Source organism: Trypanosoma theileri (genome assembly GCF_002087225.1).
Source record: "Trypanosoma theileri isolate Edinburgh chromosome Unknown TM35_Tth_8_V1, whole genome shotgun sequence".
Classification (NCBI taxonomy): Eukaryota; Euglenozoa; class Kinetoplastea; order Trypanosomatida; family Trypanosomatidae; genus Trypanosoma; species Trypanosoma theileri.
Window position 1 is genome coordinate 752998 of NW_021639850.1, and position 18904 is coordinate 771901.

The 18904-nt window shown below is 37.0% G+C and overlaps 6 protein-coding genes across 6 annotated transcripts; all 6 read left to right on the forward strand.

Annotated features, from left to right (window-relative positions):
- Positions 1-409: 409 nt before the first annotated feature.
- TM35_000084060 (uncharacterized protein) lies at positions 410-766 on the forward strand (the record flags this gene model as incomplete). The annotated part of the gene is made up of 1 exon (XM_029024271.1): positions 410-766. The coding sequence occupies one exon, from the start codon at positions 410-412 to the stop codon at positions 764-766; it is 357 nt and encodes a 118-aa protein (XP_028884674.1).
- Positions 767-1168: 402 nt separating this feature from the next.
- TM35_000084070 (uncharacterized protein) lies at positions 1169-8071 on the forward strand (the record flags this gene model as incomplete). The annotated part of the gene is made up of 1 exon (XM_029024272.1): positions 1169-8071. The coding sequence occupies one exon, from the start codon at positions 1169-1171 to the stop codon at positions 8069-8071; it is 6903 nt and encodes a 2300-aa protein (XP_028884675.1).
- Positions 8072-9001: 930 nt separating this feature from the next.
- On the forward strand, positions 9002-11437 carry TM35_000084080 (uncharacterized protein; the record flags this gene model as incomplete). The annotated part of the gene is made up of 1 exon (XM_029024273.1): positions 9002-11437. One exon carries the CDS (start codon positions 9002-9004, stop codon positions 11435-11437), a length of 2436 nt encoding a protein of 811 aa, XP_028884676.1.
- A 1007-nt stretch (positions 11438-12444) lies between these two features.
- Positions 12445-14982, forward strand: TM35_000084090 (transmembrane protein NRF-6; the record flags this gene model as incomplete). Its single annotated transcript, XM_029024274.1, has 1 exon — positions 12445-14982. One exon carries the CDS (start codon positions 12445-12447, stop codon positions 14980-14982), a length of 2538 nt encoding a protein of 845 aa, XP_028884677.1.
- A 387-nt stretch (positions 14983-15369) lies between these two features.
- TM35_000084100 (uncharacterized protein) lies at positions 15370-16797 on the forward strand (the record flags this gene model as incomplete). The annotated part of the gene is made up of 1 exon (XM_029024275.1): positions 15370-16797. The coding sequence occupies one exon, from the start codon at positions 15370-15372 to the stop codon at positions 16795-16797; it is 1428 nt and encodes a 475-aa protein (XP_028884678.1).
- A 315-nt stretch (positions 16798-17112) lies between these two features.
- TM35_000084110 (uncharacterized protein) lies at positions 17113-18417 on the forward strand (the record flags this gene model as incomplete). Its single annotated transcript, XM_029024276.1, has 1 exon — positions 17113-18417. One exon carries the CDS (start codon positions 17113-17115, stop codon positions 18415-18417), a length of 1305 nt encoding a protein of 434 aa, XP_028884679.1.
- Between the last annotated feature and the right edge of the window lie 487 nt (positions 18418-18904).

Below are 18904 nucleotides of genomic sequence, written 5' to 3' on the forward strand. Positions count from 1 at the left end.
GACCATGATGAATACTATTTTTCGCTGCCACTGAACACACCGTGAAGCACATATACATTTGCATTCTTGCATGAACTGTCGTTTCTCTGAATATCTTCCACCCCTCTTCCACACTACGGTGACTCCAGCACCCACTGTGGTCCTTTTTGGCCGCTGGGACTGTTGCTGTCTGACCATGATGAATACTATTTTTCGCTGCCACTGAACACATCGTGAAGCACATATTTTTGTTTTTTTTTATCTTTGTTTGTTTGTATTATAATTTTTTCTCTGAGATGTTCTCTTTGTACCTCATGATTGTATATTTTCTTTTTATTTATTTCCTTTTTATTACTCAAGTAAAGTGTCTAATCCTAGAGTCTTCACTCTAAACGTGAGATCATCAGGTGTACCGCTTTGCTGTAGTGTGATGTCAAGACGTGGGTTTGGTGCACATCGTGATCGATCTCCTGATACCACTGATGGTCGCAATTACACCCGACCTCGCACAGAAGTGCCACATCGACGAACACCACCACCACTCCCACAACTGCAATTACAAAAACAAGAGCAAGAGCAGCAAGTACTTCATCGACCGAATGTTGGGACCATGACGGAGGAAGATCTGTATGCTATGATGTGCTCCAGTGATGGTGAGGTGCTTCCACCAGGGTGGGAGAAGATCCTTTATCACGGGACTGTGGTGTATTTGGATCATATCTCGCGTGAGGCGCATGAGGTGCGACCGTGGGAAGTTTGGCAGCGTCGAGCAGAGGGTGGGAAGTGAGACCCGTTGGGATGTATTTGTGTGTATTTGTATACTTCTTTGCGTGTGTGTTTGTTTGTGTGTGTGAGAGAGAGAGAGAGAGATGGGTGGGATGTGTTCCTTTGGTACTCGAGGGAGGTTAAGATGTGAGGCGGTAAAAATATGAGGTGAATTTATCTCCGTATGGTTTTCTGCTTATCTTTTGTTTTCATGTTTTTTTTTTTTCTTTTTATTATTATTATTTTTTTATTTTCGATGATTACTTTCTGTTAAAAAAGGGAAAGGACACAAGTCGTTCCATTGTGTTTCCCATTATTCTTTTTTTTTTTCTTTTCTTCCTTTATTCCTTTCTTTTTTATCCTTCATCAAAGTTCTTATTCCTTCTTTTTTCAGTACTGCTGCAAGTGGTTACAGTTCTGTGAAATGAACCTCAAAACGCTCACAAGTTTTTGGAAAAAGGGAAGGGGCAAAGAGAACACGAATAGGTATAGCGGTAGCTCCGACTCCTCACAAACATGCCAATTGCAACAACAACAACAGCAACAATCACAATCACAACAACAACAGCATCTTTTAGCACAACGTCCAACAGCACCGTTTGAGGGAACCCAAGCTGCACTGCGGTATGTCCAGCACCTATTGGAGTCCAGACGACCCATTTCCGATTCTTTCGGTTCCCGTGCGAAGGATGAAGTGGCTTTATCTGAGATACGGTTGGATGGAATACAACTTCTCTCAAGAGAGGCGGTTTCTTCACTACGACAAGAGCGTGAAGAATTAATTGCCGCGTTGGATCTCTGCTTAGTCGCCATTCCGGAGAAAAGGATAACAAATAAAGGTCGAAAGAGTGTTAGTGGAACGCCTCAAGCTTTGGGAAATTCAGAGGAAGTGGTGATAATGCATCATGAGGATAATGAAACATCAATATCAACAACAACAACAACAGCAACAACGCCAGCAACAGCAACAGTAGCACCAGCAGAATTAAAAGAAAGTGGAGGAGTTGTCTCATCTAATGGATTAGTAGTAGAAACAGAAACGGATACATCATTACCTCAAGCTGATAACGTTGCTGCAGAAACAAATATTAATCAAAAACAATGGCGTCTTTTGTTATGGAAACTTGTAAATGTCCTTTTAGAAATTGATATTGCTGCTTATATGGATACGGTAATGCGATCACGACAGCCTTTACAGAGTTCTACACCATCAGGCTTATCACCTTTGTCACCTGCGAGAAGATCCTCGAGTTGTCTTCCCACATCACCATCTGGTTTAACCTTTGAGGGTGGAGAGAATATACCCATGTCAGTTTCTAACCCAACACCATCTGCTACTATTGCTAATGCTACTCCAACTCCTACTATTACTACTACAATTACAGCTACAAGTATTACTGCAGGAACTACAAGAGGTAAAAAAGGAACAGGCATTACAAACTCAGGAATTGATAGTGGATTAAATGGAGAGATGAAATCACATGAATGTCGAGGATCAGAAGAACAATTAACATTGGTAAATACAATCACTACTTGGATTATTCTTCGTGCTGTATTACGACACCAAATTGAAAATGATTCTATTTCTAATTTAGGGGAAACACCTGGAAAAAAAACTGAAGTTTCTTCAACTGTAGTTGCAAATAGTAATTCCTGTACTAGTTCCGTACCATGGGAAGAAGTTGTTTTGGATATGATGGATATTTTCTATATTCAACATCGAGGAATAGTAGAATCTGTAATTTCACTTTGGATTAAGCGTGAAAGTAATGGACGTGAACTACTTCAAGATATCTTACAAAAGCCACGAAGTTCGTCAAATGATACCTCTGATGAAACTATAGGAAATCAAATGATTCCTACAGTTTCTGCTGTAAATGGAATAAATGAGAAAACAGTGGATCATCAAGTAATACCATCCACTAGTGGTACAACAGTGGAACACCCTACGGAATCTGTTTTAATGGATGATGTAGTAGAAGAAACAGAACAGATGTTTAAACAAGATGTTATTAGGACATGGGTTGCTTATCTTGAAGAACAACCATCTGCATTTTTACCGGATCGAACAAGTAATCAGGATGAAATATTATCTTCTATTTCTCTTTCCCATTGTCGTATGATGACAACTTATGCTGTTTGTTCACCTCATTGGGAGGAAGAAGGTGTACAAGAAGCTTTTCAGGTACTAAAGAAAGTCTTAGAATATAATTATGAGACTTCTTCATCTACAGATATTAACCGAGCATTAAGTCCTGATATTGTTCTTGCAAATACAGAAAAAGATGTGGGTTCTAATGTAGATGGACTTTCTGGTATGAATACTGGAGATGGTTTAATAGAACCAACATTAAGTCATATACGAAAAAGTTCTCATGTTTCACAAGCTGTTTCAGAACATCCAACAACAACAGCAAGTGATGTGGAAAATCATTCATTTCGATCCCTTTCAGTGACTTCTCTTCAAGGAGAATGTACACTCTCATCTACAGTAATGGTACGAGATGCTATGCGTCTATTTTTTGAAGATGATATTATGCCATTTATATTTCAAATAGCTTGGTCAACAGCTTTACATGTACGTGTAGAGCAATGTCTTAATAGTGGTAATAAAGAAAATACAGGTTCTTATTTTCTTGAAGAAGCAGATAACTTTGCACATATGGAACGTTTTGTAGCATTTATAGGTAAGTCCTTCTCATGTAGGCAAGGAGCCCTTGAGTCTCTTATTAAAGTAAATATTGCCATTGGTAACTATTCTGCAGCTTTAAAAGTAGCCAATACACATTTCAATAATGCCAAGAAAAAATGGTCAGGAGGTAAAAATTCTTATTTGTGTTGTGTTAATTATTTAAATTCAATGGGACTTTTAGCAGAAGCACAAGATGCTTGTCAAATGAATGCCTCATTATTGGAAACAACACAATTTGCTTTACAACAGGTTTCATTATGTGAACAGGTTATAAATGATCTTTCACCAATGACTGGTATTTATCTTGTACGTTATGCAGAGGCCCGGCGTGAAATTTATCAAGCAAAGTTATTTCATCTTCGTATGAGTTGGATTTCATATTATCGTATGAATGACTCTGTACAAACTGCCAAGTACTTTGAACTTTACATGGATCATATTAAAAATCTTCGGCATTCTAGGCAAGCCATTGAGGCTTATAAAGCTTTAAAAGAAAGAGGAGAGGAATTAGAAGAGGAAAAACAATACGGTGAGGCGGTAGTTATTTTCAAACAAGCAGCTGAATATGCAAAGCATATCCCTATAGTACCAAAAGCATTATCCGTATCTACATCAAAATCAACTACTACTACCACTACTACTACTACTACTATACAACCAACAACAACAACAACAACAACAACAAAAGGAGGAACTGTGAATTCAAATGTTTCTGAAACGACTGATAGTATATCCGAAATTTCTCCTACTACAGAGTATGGATTACAGTTGATTCGACGTAAAGCGGAAAGTGAACGCAGTCTTGCTCTTGCTTATGTATTGCAGGCCGAACATGAAGTTAATGTTAAAGAACGACGACAACAACTTAACAATGCAGTAAATAGTGCATATGCGGCACATAATGCTTTATTACGTTGTGTGGAACAAGTAAAAGTACCTAGTAGTGATATGCTTATAGATCTTGCTGCCTCTCTTGTAGTAACATGTAAAGCTCTCTTGCGATTAGGTCAATCTAAAAAAGCAGCCTTACTTCTTGAACCTCTTATTGCTGATAAAGCTAATTCTGCATCTGTACGTCCTCCATTATGGTCAGACTTACTTAATACCTCTGCTCATTCAGCTAACACTACTACTACCAATAATAATAATAATAATAATAATAATAATAATAATAACCCTAGTGTGATTGATATGTCTAAACGTTTAGCAACACTTCGGTTAAAAATTGCGGCTTGTGACGTTCATACACAATGTCTAAGCAGGTATGATGGTGAACGTGCCTGTCGTGAGACTAGAAGTGCATGTGAATTTTTAGAAAAGGTAAGAACATGGATAAAAACTTTTATTACAGGAGAAAAATCTAATAGTAAATCATCTAAAGAAGAAAAAGAAAATATTCCTGTACTAGTTAAATATAGAAGTGACCTTTATAAATGTTTGAGTAAAGCGAATGAGACAATTCCTATTCTTACTATAACCTGTGGTGATGCATTAGCAACCTTAGGTAAGTGGGAAGATGCACTTCAAGAATATTCAAATGCTCTTGCCATGTATTCTGGAGGTAATCCAGATAGTTCTATATTTGATTCTGTACAGTCTGAGAGAGAAAGAGAGCGAATGGTAAGTGATTATAAAATGGGTGAGTCACTAGTACTTTCTAAACTTGCTGAGGTTTATACCGCATTGGAAAAGCCTAAGACTGCCATTCATTATTACCGTCAGGTATTGGAATATGCCACTGAGTCTGGTGATGCTTTACTTCAGTACAATACTCGTATTCGTCTTGCTAGACTCTATACAACAACAGGAGATAAAGAAAAGGCAGCAGATCATTGGGCTAAAGTAAGTGAACTCGCAAAGGAGTATGAAGATCAGGAAATAAGTCGAGAAACGATGCGTAATATTGTTGCAGCCCAACGTGCAGCTGGTATGTATATGGATGTGATTACTACCGCAAAAGAATTAAATACTTTAGCATCTTCTGCAGAAGGTGTGGATGCAGCTGCGGATAAACGTTTTGCTTTAGAAGCCCTCGCGGATGCTCATCTTCAGTTAGGTCAATATAAAGAGTGTATAAAAGCCTTGGATGAACGAGAAAAAGTACAGTATAAATGTGGTAAATGGAATGGTAAACTTCTTAACATGCGGGCTCGGGCACTCCTTGGAGATGAAGAAATAGTAGAAGCGATTAAAGTACTAACAAGTTGGGCTCATGAAGCGAGACTGTTGGGAAATTGGGCAGAAGTTGGACATGCTAATGCTGTTCTCGCACTAGCGTATGCGACTGCACGTCAAACGCTTAAGGCGAAGCGACATCATAAAATAGCTCTTGCCACTTTTGCTGGTGTAGCAGAGATGGATCGTGAATCTTGTCAAGCGGTAATTGAGTCAGCACGGTGGCTTATTCACTACTTTTATTTAAATGATGAACAAGTAAAACTTGATGATGGTACAAGGGATAAGACAGGAAGAGCTTCCTTTATTAAAAATAGTACACTAACAACAACAACAACAACACCTGCTGAAAATGTTTCTGGTACTAGTAGTAATAATAATAGTAGTAGTGTTGGTGTTGGTGTTGGTGGTGTAAGTAATAGTAAAAGTAGTGGTAGTGGTAGTGGTAGTAATAGTAGTTCAGATTACACTGAAGTGCGTAATGATAGTGGCGACCTTAATGTTCTCATGAGGAAAGAAGAAGAACGATTAAAAAAACGACGCCAAAGTAAAGGAGGGGGAAGTAAAGAAAGTACACATGAAGGAGAATCCAATAATGAAGGTTCTGATGAAGATGGTGAACCATTGTCAAATTTTTCCATGATTGGTCTGAATATGGCTTCCTTACTGGATGATAATAAGAAAGAAAAGAGTTCATCAGAAAAGTTTGGAAAAGATTTTCATAATTTACCTGAAATTGATAGACCTGTAAGTCCCCCAATACATCCATTTCATGGAGGACCAACAACAACAACAACAACAACAACACCTTCAACAACAACAACAGCAGCAGCAACACCTTCAAAGAATCCACCTACATTATTAGCTAATGTTTCATTATGTAAGTACCCTGCAGTAATGGAAGGTGATGAGGCAATAGCAGCGGTACCACATCCAGCGGAAATATCAGAACATATTCAAGATTTTTCACAACGGGAATTAGCTAGAGTTCATACACTTTCTTTTCATTATGCATTGGAAACTATGGAAACGGCCTCACAACTTTCCCTTATGCCATTGATAATGCGGGAACAACTAATACCTCGTAATCCTGCTGAAGCTGTGGATCTTGCACTTTTATCATTTCCACACTGTACTTTTGTTTTCTATTTTGCCGAGTTCAGTACACAGTATACAGTTATTATTCGCCCTGCAGATCGTTCTTTCTTTCTTAGACGTTCTGTACAAGCCTATGGTTTGAATGATTATCATACAAAGAAGGTACTGCCACAACCTTCTGTACAAACAGCGACCTCTGGGCGTACTTCACCTCCTCGTCTTGCAACTACATCTACTGATAAAATGAGGGCAAAAAGTCCTTCATCTATTATTCCTTTATCTCGAAAAAATAATGCCACTTCTGTAGATGTTTCACAAGTTATACAAGAATCTAATACAGAGTGGATAGCAGAGAATAATGCATTGATACAAAGTCTTCATGATTTTTATGCAGATTTATGGGGACCTCTTCAATATTCAATGCGGATGGCAAAATGTTCTTTTGATGAAGCAGAATGTTTAATTCTTGTTGTTGATCCTACTTTACTGCATGTACCATTTCCAGCATTACAAGACTCTACACCTGGTTCTGAACCTATTGGTCAACAGTTTACAATGGTGGTAACTCCAACGTTAGCTCAATTTCTTTATAGTATGCGACGTGAAGATCCTATATCAATACTAGATGCTCCTCATCAAGATCGTTGTATATTTCTTCCAGATAAACCGATGAGAACCGCAACTAATACAGTTATTCAACCTTCTTCACAAGGGACTTCTTGTGTTGGTGTACAATCACGTAAGTCATCTGCTGCAACTGTTTGGAGTTCTATCTCTGTCGCATTGGAGGATCCACGCTATTCGTGTAGTACCAATCTTACTAGTAATATTCCTATGGACTATGCTGGTATTGCACCTTTATTTACCAATATGCCACATCCATGGACTCTCTACACTGGTTGTACACGCAAAGAAATGATTTCAGCGTTTGCATCTCCGTGTTGTCGTGCATTAATGATTCTCTGTGATCCTGTTGATAATATGTTTAAAGTCGCTGATGGTATGGTACGACTTGTTGATGTGACCCGCACACAACCGAGATTACCAGAATCACTGGATATCATTATTGTTACTTGTGATCGCACAACTGCACCTTCGGCAGTAGAACCCGGTGTGGCCGCACGGTTGTGTCTCCATCATGGATGCCGTCGTGTTGTGCGCCTTGACCTTCCGCCGGGTAATAGTATCACCTTTGCACATGAACGGTTTATTCGCATGTTCCTTGATCAACTCGAACTCACACTGCGATGGCGTATGCGTTATCCATATGCATTGGCACTCCGTGCGGCACAAACAGAAGCGCGGCGTATCGGCTACGACCCCGTTGTGTGGGCTGCATTCACTCTTATTGGTGCAGCGTAAAGAGTTTGGATTCTTAATAGTGGTAGTGGTGGGAACTGTTATTATTTAGGGTCGATAAATGATAATGATGATAGTGTTAATGGTGTGTACAAGAAACCGTTGTAAACGAGAAGAACACACGGATGAAGCAAAGAGAGAATGAGGAGGAAAAGAGAACAGAAAAAAAAAAAAAATGGTGTATGTACGTATTGTCGCGGAAATCTATGTTTAACACATACTCCTAAAATAAAGAGAAAGAGGAATTGTGTTACTGGGGGTGTGTGGAAAAAAAGGAAAAAAAAAAGAAAAGAAAAGAAAAAACAAGCAATAAATATATTTGTCTAGTGTTGTTGCTTTTGTTTTTCATTTTTTTTTTTTTTTNATTTTTTTTTTTTTTTAGTGGTGGCTTTTTCTTTTTTTTTTTTTTTTCAAAAGTACCTTTTTGTTTCTCTTTTAAATGCAAAAAAGGTCGATACCTCCTCTCCATGTTGGAGGACAACTGGAAAAGTGTCCAACGGAATGCACGCGGATTCAAAACAAAACAAAACAAAAAAAAACTATATATCTATATACATATACTAGTAGCATCAAGTGTATCAGAATAAATATAAAAAAAAAGGCAAAAGTCATGGAGAAGGCACGTCTGTACTTGGGTGTTTGGCCTATCTCATGAGCGTCAGCAACATATTTAAAAAAATAAATATGATGCATAGCAAAAAAGAAAAAAAAATTGATTTTCAGAGTTCTTATATGGTTTCTCAGAAGTTTTTTTTTCTCTTTTTTGTTTTTGGTATTTCTATTCTTGTTATTGGTATTGTTATTATTCTTTTTTTTTCCTTTTATTGCTACGTCATCCTTTTTTTTCGTTTTCTCTTCTTTTTTTTTGTTGTTGTTGTTTATTTATTTATTTATTTATTTATTGATTTAAGCTTCTGATTTCTTATTTCTGTGATGGCTACGGCTACTCCTGATGTTGTAAGTGGCCCTCTGAAAGTCAACTTTGACAGTAATGTGGAGCTCACTATTCACAGTGCATTTCTCCCAACCGCCCGATTACTTCAATGTGACCCAGTGGCACATGTGACTGTATTAACCCTACGAAAAGTAACGACTACGCGTAGTGCGAATAGTGTTGGCCCAAGTAAGAAGGATATAACAACAACAAATATCGTTGCAAATGAACGTCAGATTGCATCCACACGTCGCCTATATTTTACATCGAAACCAACATTTAATGAAACGATGCGTTTTGTACTTCCTCATAATGTATTTCAGCTTTCTCCTGGAAATAATTCACGTACTATGATGACTCGTAAATCAGGGGCAACTATATCTATGGTTGGAACTGGAAATGAGGAAAATGAGGAAGATGGACGTGTTGTAGAGTCTCGTGTTCTTATTACATTGGAAGATGCACAAGGTAATTTTTACGGACAAGCCACATGTCCATTTTCCTTACATACCCAAAGTAATTCTACTGAACCTGTACGTATCATGTTACAACCACGTAATATTCATGATAAACATGATCCTTTTTTTAAATCAGATGTGGCCACACTTTCTCAACATGGTGTGGATGACTTTGGTTTTGTAACGATTTCATGGAATGTCTCTCTTGTACCGTATGGTGGAGCTCTAATGACGGCAATGCCATCTTCTGTAAATCCTCCAACCTTCCCTGTTGGTCTTGTCCTGCGGGCGACGTGGCTTGTACCTGGGCGAACCTATCAGCGAGGAACACAATACACGACATCCGTAGAGTTTGGTGGTTTAGATCGTTTTGTCTTTGATGGGGCCAATCCGCTCTTTCTGACCATTCAAGATGCCACCCAACTGGAGCGGGCCATCTTCCACTGCACCCTACACAATCTTCTGAATCACGCGGACTCGCGGGATGTGGCGGTGCCGCTGCCGCTGCCGCCGCTTGCCTCCTTTGCGATGGAGCGGGACGTGAGTTGGGCGGCGGGGGTCTCCGGCCTCGGGATGTTGATGGCGACGGTCCGCCTGGTCCGCCAGCCGCCGGCCGCCCACCCCCCGCCGTGCCCCGACGGCCGCTGCAGCCGCGTGAACGACCCGCCGCATCAGGCCGCCTGCGCCCACGTCGCCCCCGACTGGGGCAGACCGCCGCCCAACACACCGCCGGGCGCCTACAGGCCCATCATGTGGGAGTCGGAGGCGCACATTGCCCGGGCCGTGCAGCGGCGATGGCGGCATGACTGCGTTGTCGGAGCAAGTCCAGCAGTGGAACATGTACGGCATTTATTGGATGTTTTAATGGGACGGGCCGCGTTAGATCCAGGCGTCGCTCGTGTTGTGGCCGTTTTCTTTAATCAGGCATCCCCTACCGTTTCACAGAATGAACTGAAGCAACTCCTCGTTAGCTGCGCCTTTCATGCAAAAGGAATGACACCACAGGAATCCGCACGTTTTTGCTTCTTTGCTCTCCGACGGGATATGGAACAGGCTATCGCAAGAGATGATATTGTATTTATGCTGGAAAATGCTCTCATTGGAAAAACTGTAGATATGCCTGAATCTGAAATACAACGTCGTGTAACAGATATATTTGGAGATACCACATATGTTATATTTGATGATTTTCTTCGTTATTTTATTAACAATTATGCCATGTGGTATGCTTTTGGTGTTCCCATCACAACAGGTGAAGATTGGACGGTGGGTACTGCTGGTGGAGAGACATCCTCCTTGGAGGCATCTCATCTTAGTCCATCATCAACTCTTAGAGCAGAGGGTACAACTGATGTGGCCCGATCATCTTTATCAACTGCTGCTGCTGCTAATAATAATAATAATAGTACTACTACTGCTGCAGTATCTCAACCAACATCCGTAGCTGCAGCTGCAGGAACAGGCATAGGAGGAGCAGTAGCAACGGCAGTTCATGAAGATAGTGTCTGGCGCCGATTTGTTGTTCGGGTTCAGCATAGCAATAAGGCATTCAGTGTAACAGCGCATGTGAATGACACTATTGCAGAAGTTATGGTAATGGTACAAAATAGTACAGGTATTCGTGCGGCATGTCAGGAATGGCGTGCCAATGGTGTATTACTGGATCCCAAATGTGTATTGGGTTCCACTGATATAGGACTCAGTAAAAGCGATGAAACTACACCAGAGGTAACCATTATCGCACGAGATGAGGCTGTACGACTTGTGATGGTCTACAAAGATAAAGGATTACGATGGGAAATTCGAATGTCATCTACTGAAAAGGTATTAAAACTTCGTGCCCTTGTTCAACAAAAAACGATGATACCACTTTCTAGATGTGTACTGCGGGTTCACGGCACTTGTCTGGTAGATCGTCATCAACTCATGTACTATCAACTGCAAGATGGAGATGTGGTAAACATAACTCAGGAATAGACAAAACAAAAAAAAAAGAAAGAAACTCTCATGGGTAAACTTAACACACACATTTTAAAAAAAGCAAAAGAAAGAAGAAGAGAGAAATACATATATTTATAGAGAGAGAGAGAGAGAGAGTGAGAGAAAAAAAAAAATAAAATAACCATAGAATGGAATAGAAGTAAAAGAAGAATAATTCTTGAAAAGGATATCTCAAGAAATTGGGATAAACAATGGGGATTATAAACAACAGTGCTGTCTAACAGGAAAAAAATAATAATAATAATACCATGCTGGGCAAAGTATAGAAATAAACAGAGGTGAGGAATAGCTTAAAGAAGCTGTATTTTGTTTTGTTTAACTACAATGAAGTTAGTGAGTCGGGTTTGCGTATTATGTTTTGTGTATATATCGTTGTCATATTTATGGTGTGTCTTTGAAGGGGAAATTATTTCTTATTGAAATGACATTCATTCCTTTATAGTTATTGTTGATTTCATCCATAGATCAAAAAGATATTAAAAAAAAAAAAAAAAAGAACAGCGAAGGCAGGTATAACAGCAATAGTAAAAAGTAGCAGGGTTTCTTTTCTTTTTTTTTTTTGTTTTTTTTTTTGTTGTTTGTTGTTTGCTTGTTCTTTTTTCTTTTTTTTATGTTTTACTATTTTTGATCGCATCTAATTAAAGATTGCTTTCGGTCCATAAAATATGAAAGGGTATGAGACCCTTTTCTTCTTTCTGTATCTTTCCTAACTCTATCTGTTTATTTTATTCTGTTTCTCTCTCTCTCTCTCTCTTCTTAATAGAATGTGCTGATTTGGCTGAAATTTCCATCCCTTTTTCTTTTTTTTTTCTATTTTCTTTCTATTACAGGCGAAAAAAAAGATTCGCTGCCAACGCGCACGAATAAAATAAAGAAAAAGGGAGGGTGAGAAGAAACACTCAACCCTCCCCTCACATCCACATCCATTCATATATATATATTCCTAGAAGAAAAAAAAAAAAAAAGAAAAAATACAAAACTAGATGTCAGCAGTAACAACTACAATCACTTCAGGCTTTTGTAATCAAACAGAAGTAATGCAGCGGGCCTCTGGTGGTCTTCCTGGTATACTTGGGAGTTATTCCCATTGCCCTGTTAACAACACGGTGCAGTTTTGTATACTCTTTCCAAGATACTCTGTGTGGGGGAATTCCCGTCTACTTGGATATTGTTTACCCACACAATGTACACTAATGGATATTGCCCAGCATGTGTTGGCAGATCCACTGTTAAATACCACTTTTAGTTATGGGGATTTATTAACATCTTCACCTATCAAAATGAAAGACGCATTAGCGCAATATATAAAATGTGCTTCTCATTCATCTTTAACATTTCAGGTTCATTCACAGAATATTGTTTCCTGGACGATATTAGGTTTTATTATATTAATCGTCCTCTTAGCCACTTTATATGATTACTATCGAAGAGTGACAACCCGAATTATACCATTTGAAATAGTGAAAATGGGAAATGATGGGGGTGTTGTGCGAGTTTTGCCATCCCCTAGTCTAACAAATACAGTATTCAGAAGTGAAAATAGTCGAACATTAATATCTTCTTATGATTATGAATCCTTTAATCATTATCGACAGCAACGAGAAGGAGAAGAGGAAGAAAAAAAACAACATCAACAACAACGAAAGAGGGAACTTTCTTTTCCACCTAGTTTCTTTCCAAGTATATCTCAACCTCTTCTTTCTACAAGAGGAGATAGTATTACAGATATTAACAATAATAATAATAATAATGATACTACTAATGACGTTAATTATCAGTTAAATACAACATCTCCTTTAGAGACAGTGGGAAAAGAGACTATAGTAGTGATGGGTCCGAATTCTAAATCATATTGTGAATCTTCTTTCAGTCAAAAGGAAACACGAGTGAATATTTCCACAGGACGAACAACAACAAGAAAAAATACATTAGATAGTGGAGTTGAAAGAACTACAGGAATTCTTCCAGATTTTAATATTGATGTATTTTGGTCTAAAAGACGTATGCAGCAGTTACTAGTAGAAATACCAGATGTACCTGATTTTCATTCTATTGTAAATCAAATAGTACTTTGTCTTTCATTAATAAATAGTTTTCGAAAGTGGCGATATTATCCAAAATCTGAAGCCAATCTTAATTTATTTAATAGTTGGCGTGTTCTTGCATGGATGTGGATAATGTTATTTAGTATTTTTTGGTATTCCCAACAAATTCCTACTATAGAAAATGTAGGATCACGACATTCTAACTTTCTTTATGCCTTTTTTGAAAAGGAAGCTTTTGCTGGTTTTGCTGTTAGTACTTTTCTTGTTATTGCTGGTTTTCTCGCCCTTCATCGTCTTCATACTTCTGAGGAGGCTTTCTTATCTTCTCCGACTGCACGAGTACAGAAGCGTCAACGTCGATATCGTCAAATAATTCAATATGGATTTCTTTGGTATATTAAATATCTAATAGCTCGTTTTGTACGTGTGGTTCCTATTACATTTTGTATTTTAGCTCTTTTACCAAATTTAATACCAAATGTTGGATCCGGTCCATTTTGGAAACTTTTCATAGATGCACCAGCGATGCATGTGAATTGTGTAAAGTATTGGTGGACGAATTTTCTTCTTATTAATAATATACTTCCTCTTGATTGGAATGAACGTTGTTTTCCATGGTCTTACTATGTAGCATTAGAGTTTCAACTTTCAGCATTAGCTCCTATTATTTATATTCTTGGTAAACACTTACATCATCGCCTCTTTTCAGCATTATTATTATTTGCCATGATGACAAGTTCTGTATTGCGATATGTGGAATTAACACGTCAAAAAACAGTTTCTTTCACTTTTAGTTCTATTTCACATTATTCACTTCCTATTGGGACAGTTTATCAATATCCACATCTTATGTTTATTCCATTTTGTGCTGGAGCTATGCTTTACTATTTATATAAAGGAGTTCAAAGACGTGCAGAAATGTTACGTATGTTTGGATCTGATCTTCTTTCAGTTATTCATCGTATTCAAGATGGTGCTTTAGTTGAAGATAGATTAAGTTATTGGTTATTAGAACAATTACGTAAAAGACGTATACGTATTCTCTTTTTATGGAGTGGACTTTGTATAACCCTTACATGTATATTAAGTGCATGGGTAGTTCACCGTGATGAATACAGTGGAGAATTTATTCATCCAGGTGTGAAAGTATATGAATCTCTTATTCTTTTCCCCTGGTGTATTGGTCTTTGTCTCTTGGCTTTACCGCTTTTATTTGGATATGGTGGTATGTTTCGTCGTATTTTAATTCATCGTTTATGGTGTGGACCTTCAAGACTTATTTTAGTGGCTTATTTAGTGGCCCCATTAGTGATTGGATTGGGAAATGCGAGTTCCTATGAAGTAATGACAATGAGTTTTCTCTTATTAATGGTACAATGGTTTGGATATACAGTAGCGACGCTATTGGTGGCGTTTGTATTTCATATGCTTATTGAACGTCCCTGTTTACATGTCAGTTCACGGGGAGAATATTAATAAAAAGTAAAAGAAAAAAGTGAGAAATATATATATATATATATATATATATATATATATATATATAGTAAGAGAGAATGAAAAGTGTATCGTCTCTTTGTTTTTTTTTTTATTATTATTATTGTTTTTTTCTGTTTTTCATTTTTTTTTTATGCTTTTCCAATAAATTGGATCACAATAACTTATCGTTGCTGTGTTTAAAATCCAATTCTCTTTTATTATTATTATTATTATTATTATTATTATTATTATTATTATTATTATTTACTGTAGTGTGTATACAGAGAAAAGGTATCTTCTCTTTATATATATATATATATATATATATATATATAATCATATGTTCTTTTCTTTTTTTCTTTTTCCCTTTATTAGATGTGAATATTGATGCGAGATGCATTAACATTATTTCTTGAAGTCAGTGCTGCCCGTGGGGCGTGGGAGGCCGCTCTCGCTGCTTTTCACACCGCCGCTTCCACAACAAATATAATATCAACAACAATAGCGAGAAGAGAGAGTCTTATCGTGACGAGTGCGCATACATTACTTCTCACACGTATATTAGCACAAGCCGGTCAATGGCAAGAGGCAACACGTATTGTAAATACTTTTAATACTAGTAATACTAGTAATATGAATAATAATAATAATAATAATAATAATAATAATAATAATAATAGTGGGGAAGAAAAGAAGATGGATTGGCGATATCTCTCTGCGAGTCGAGTGGCAATGATGGCGGCCGCAGACGCGGGGTGTTGGATACAAGCCTGTCAACATTTACAAGAAGTTCACAAGTCTCTTCTGCGGAATAACTGCAGAGAATTAAATGTACAGACGGAACGAAATCTCTTTGCAAATACATTTGAGTCTAATGTTCTTTCACATTTACCAGAGGCTCAGCGGGAGTTATGGTTAACAGCTGTTCATCATATACGATGTGATGAAAAGAATGATAATAAAGAGAATAATAATAATAATAAACAAGAAGAACAAGTAGAAGGAATGATTTCCATTACAAATAATGAGGAATTACTCCATATACAATATAAACCTAAAGAACGTTACTCATGGCTACAGGCTCTTCAGATCCTTACTACAATGCCGAATCCAAATGCAATTTCTATTCATATTGTAATGGAGATTCTTAGTCGTCAAGGTCGTCGACGTGAGGCTCTTCGTGTACTCACAGAGTTTATGCCTTCCCATGCTATTTCCCCAACCATTACTACAGTAAAGAGAATTGCAGAGGCGGCAAACACAATGCGTTCATTAGATCTCTGCAAGGTACTTTTACAAACACTAACACTACGTGAACAGATCACAGTAGATGCGGCGATTCCATTAGTACTCACTTTGCAGCGATTGGGTGAATGGAAATGTTGTCTTGAATGGTGGAATTCACTCCCTAACCCTACAAACAAGAAAAATAATAATAATAATAATAATAATAATAATAATAATAATAGTAATAATAATAATAATTTGGAGAGACTACGGAATCATTTAAAGTTGAGTAGTTATGTTGCTGTCTGTGTGGCTAGAAATAGTCAGTGCTGGGCGGAGGCACTTGCTATTATGCAAGACGCCAAAGTAAATAATCCACCGCTTGCAGTTCTCTACGCATTACGAGCTATGCGTGTGGCTGGGAATTGGGAGATCGCGGTTTATTTATTTCAACAAGAGCGAAATGTCTGGGAAAACTCACAAGTTTCTCTCCAGATATGGGAAGTGATGACAAGACAAAATGCGGAGAGTTGGATTCCATTGACTGTACTACACTCTCTTCGTACATCATCTGGTAAAAATAAATAAATAAATAAGAACATCAAAAGATTAATTAGAATCGGTATATATATATATATATATATATGTATGTATACCTATCGTATTGTTTTTTTTCCTTCTTTCATTACATTATATCTTTCTTTCACTCTTTCTTTACTTTCATTTATAAATGTTTATTTGTTTTTTTATTATTATTTTATTTTTTATTGCTTTTTTTTCTTTCTTTCTTTCTCTCTCTCTTTGATGGTTGACGGCATTGGTGGAAAAAAAAAAAGAAAAAAGAAAAGGGAATCTTCTTAAGAAGTCTACCAACCTCTATTTCTTCTTTCAATAATAATAATGATGACTGATCGACGTAAAAAGCGGGTGTCCTTCGCTTACACACTTGTAACAGCCTCATGGACTATTAACAATACTAACACTAATAATAATAATAATAATAATAATACTATGAAGACTCATCACAAGAATTCTAAAGGAGAGAAGAAGAAGGAATCATCTATGCATCTAAATAATAAGGCAGATGTATGGAGACAGGATCACAGTCGCAGTGTTCATCCCATTCTGGATTCATTACAAGTGGAACTTGGAGTTCCTCTCATTCCACAATACCGACTTGTAGAATATGTTTGGCTGCAGTGTCATCTCATTGCACAGCCTACAGGTATTGTTCTTCCTCTATCTTTAACTGATACTCCTATGATTATACCTTCTTCTTTTTCCTTTTCTCATTCATATACCTCTTTCACGGTGTATTCCTATACTTGTACCGAGAATGATAAGATGGGACTTTCCACCTCTTCACGACGACAATTAAACACCCTTCTGCAATCGGTATTAACACTTCATCCATTTTCAAATCGATTAGAGCCAATCACACAACCAATCATTTCATTTCTTCAACGCACCTCCACACGGGAACTCAGTCGACGGCAAAATAAAATAATTAGACTTTTGCCAAAGTTAATGGAAATTATTATTCTTCTTTGTCATTGTTTAGAGTACGGTGCACAGATGTATGATGAGGCCATGGCCCGTCATCGACGAGGAAGTACACACAGTACTACTACTAATTCCACTATTACTATAAATAATAACAGTAAATCGGATAATAATAATAATAATAATAATAATAATAATGAAGAGGAGGAGGAGGATTCCTTATTATTATCATCTACATTTCTTTATAAGGATAAACCACAACATGTAAAAAAAACGACTGGCTTTGCGGAAAAATGTGCATGGTGGATTAGTCGTATACGAAAACATGCAAACCCCCGTCCACACCGTCTCTTCACAAAAGTTAAAAAACTTTTACTACAGCCTGGACCCATGTGTGATGTAAAGACTGTATACTTGCAGTATATAGCTCATCGATTCTTCCCGCAGTTCCCCTCTATTCATCGAAGTATTCATGTTTCAGTAAACAGTGATGATAATAATAATAATAATAATAATAATAATAATAATAATAATAATAATAATAATAATAATAAGGTTAAGAATAATAAGAATAAGGAAAGGGGTTTCGGAAGCCACAAGAAGAAGAGAAAAGTAAAAAGTGATTCCCGGGAATTGAGTAAAGAACCCGTGGATCCCATTGAAGATGAAAGACAAGAAGATTGGCGTTTGGCGCGAAATGGTTAATAATCTAAAGAATGAAAAATAAAATAAAAATAAAACAATATAATATATATATATATATATATAAAGTAATCTGTTTTCAGTCCACTTTTTATTTTATTTATTTATTTATTTTTTTTCACTGGTTTTTTTTTTATATAAGGTTATGATTGGTTTTGCTTTTTTTTTATTTTTGTACCCCTATTATTATTATTATTTTTATTATCTTCTGATTTTCATGGTTTTACTCTTTTTTTTTATTTTTTATTTATTCTTCTACTTATAATTTATTTTTTCTCTTGATGTCTACAGATCACATATCTACTACTTTGTTGTTGTTGTTGTTGTTGTTCTTCTTCTTCTTACTTCTCCGTACATATTTCCGTTAAGCCATCTTTTCTTTTTCTTTTTTCTTTTCTTTTTTCTTTTTTCTTTTCTTTTCTTTTTTCTTTTCTTTTTTTTTCTTATTTTGATATTCTGAGATTGAGAGAGGGTAAAAAAGAAAATTAAA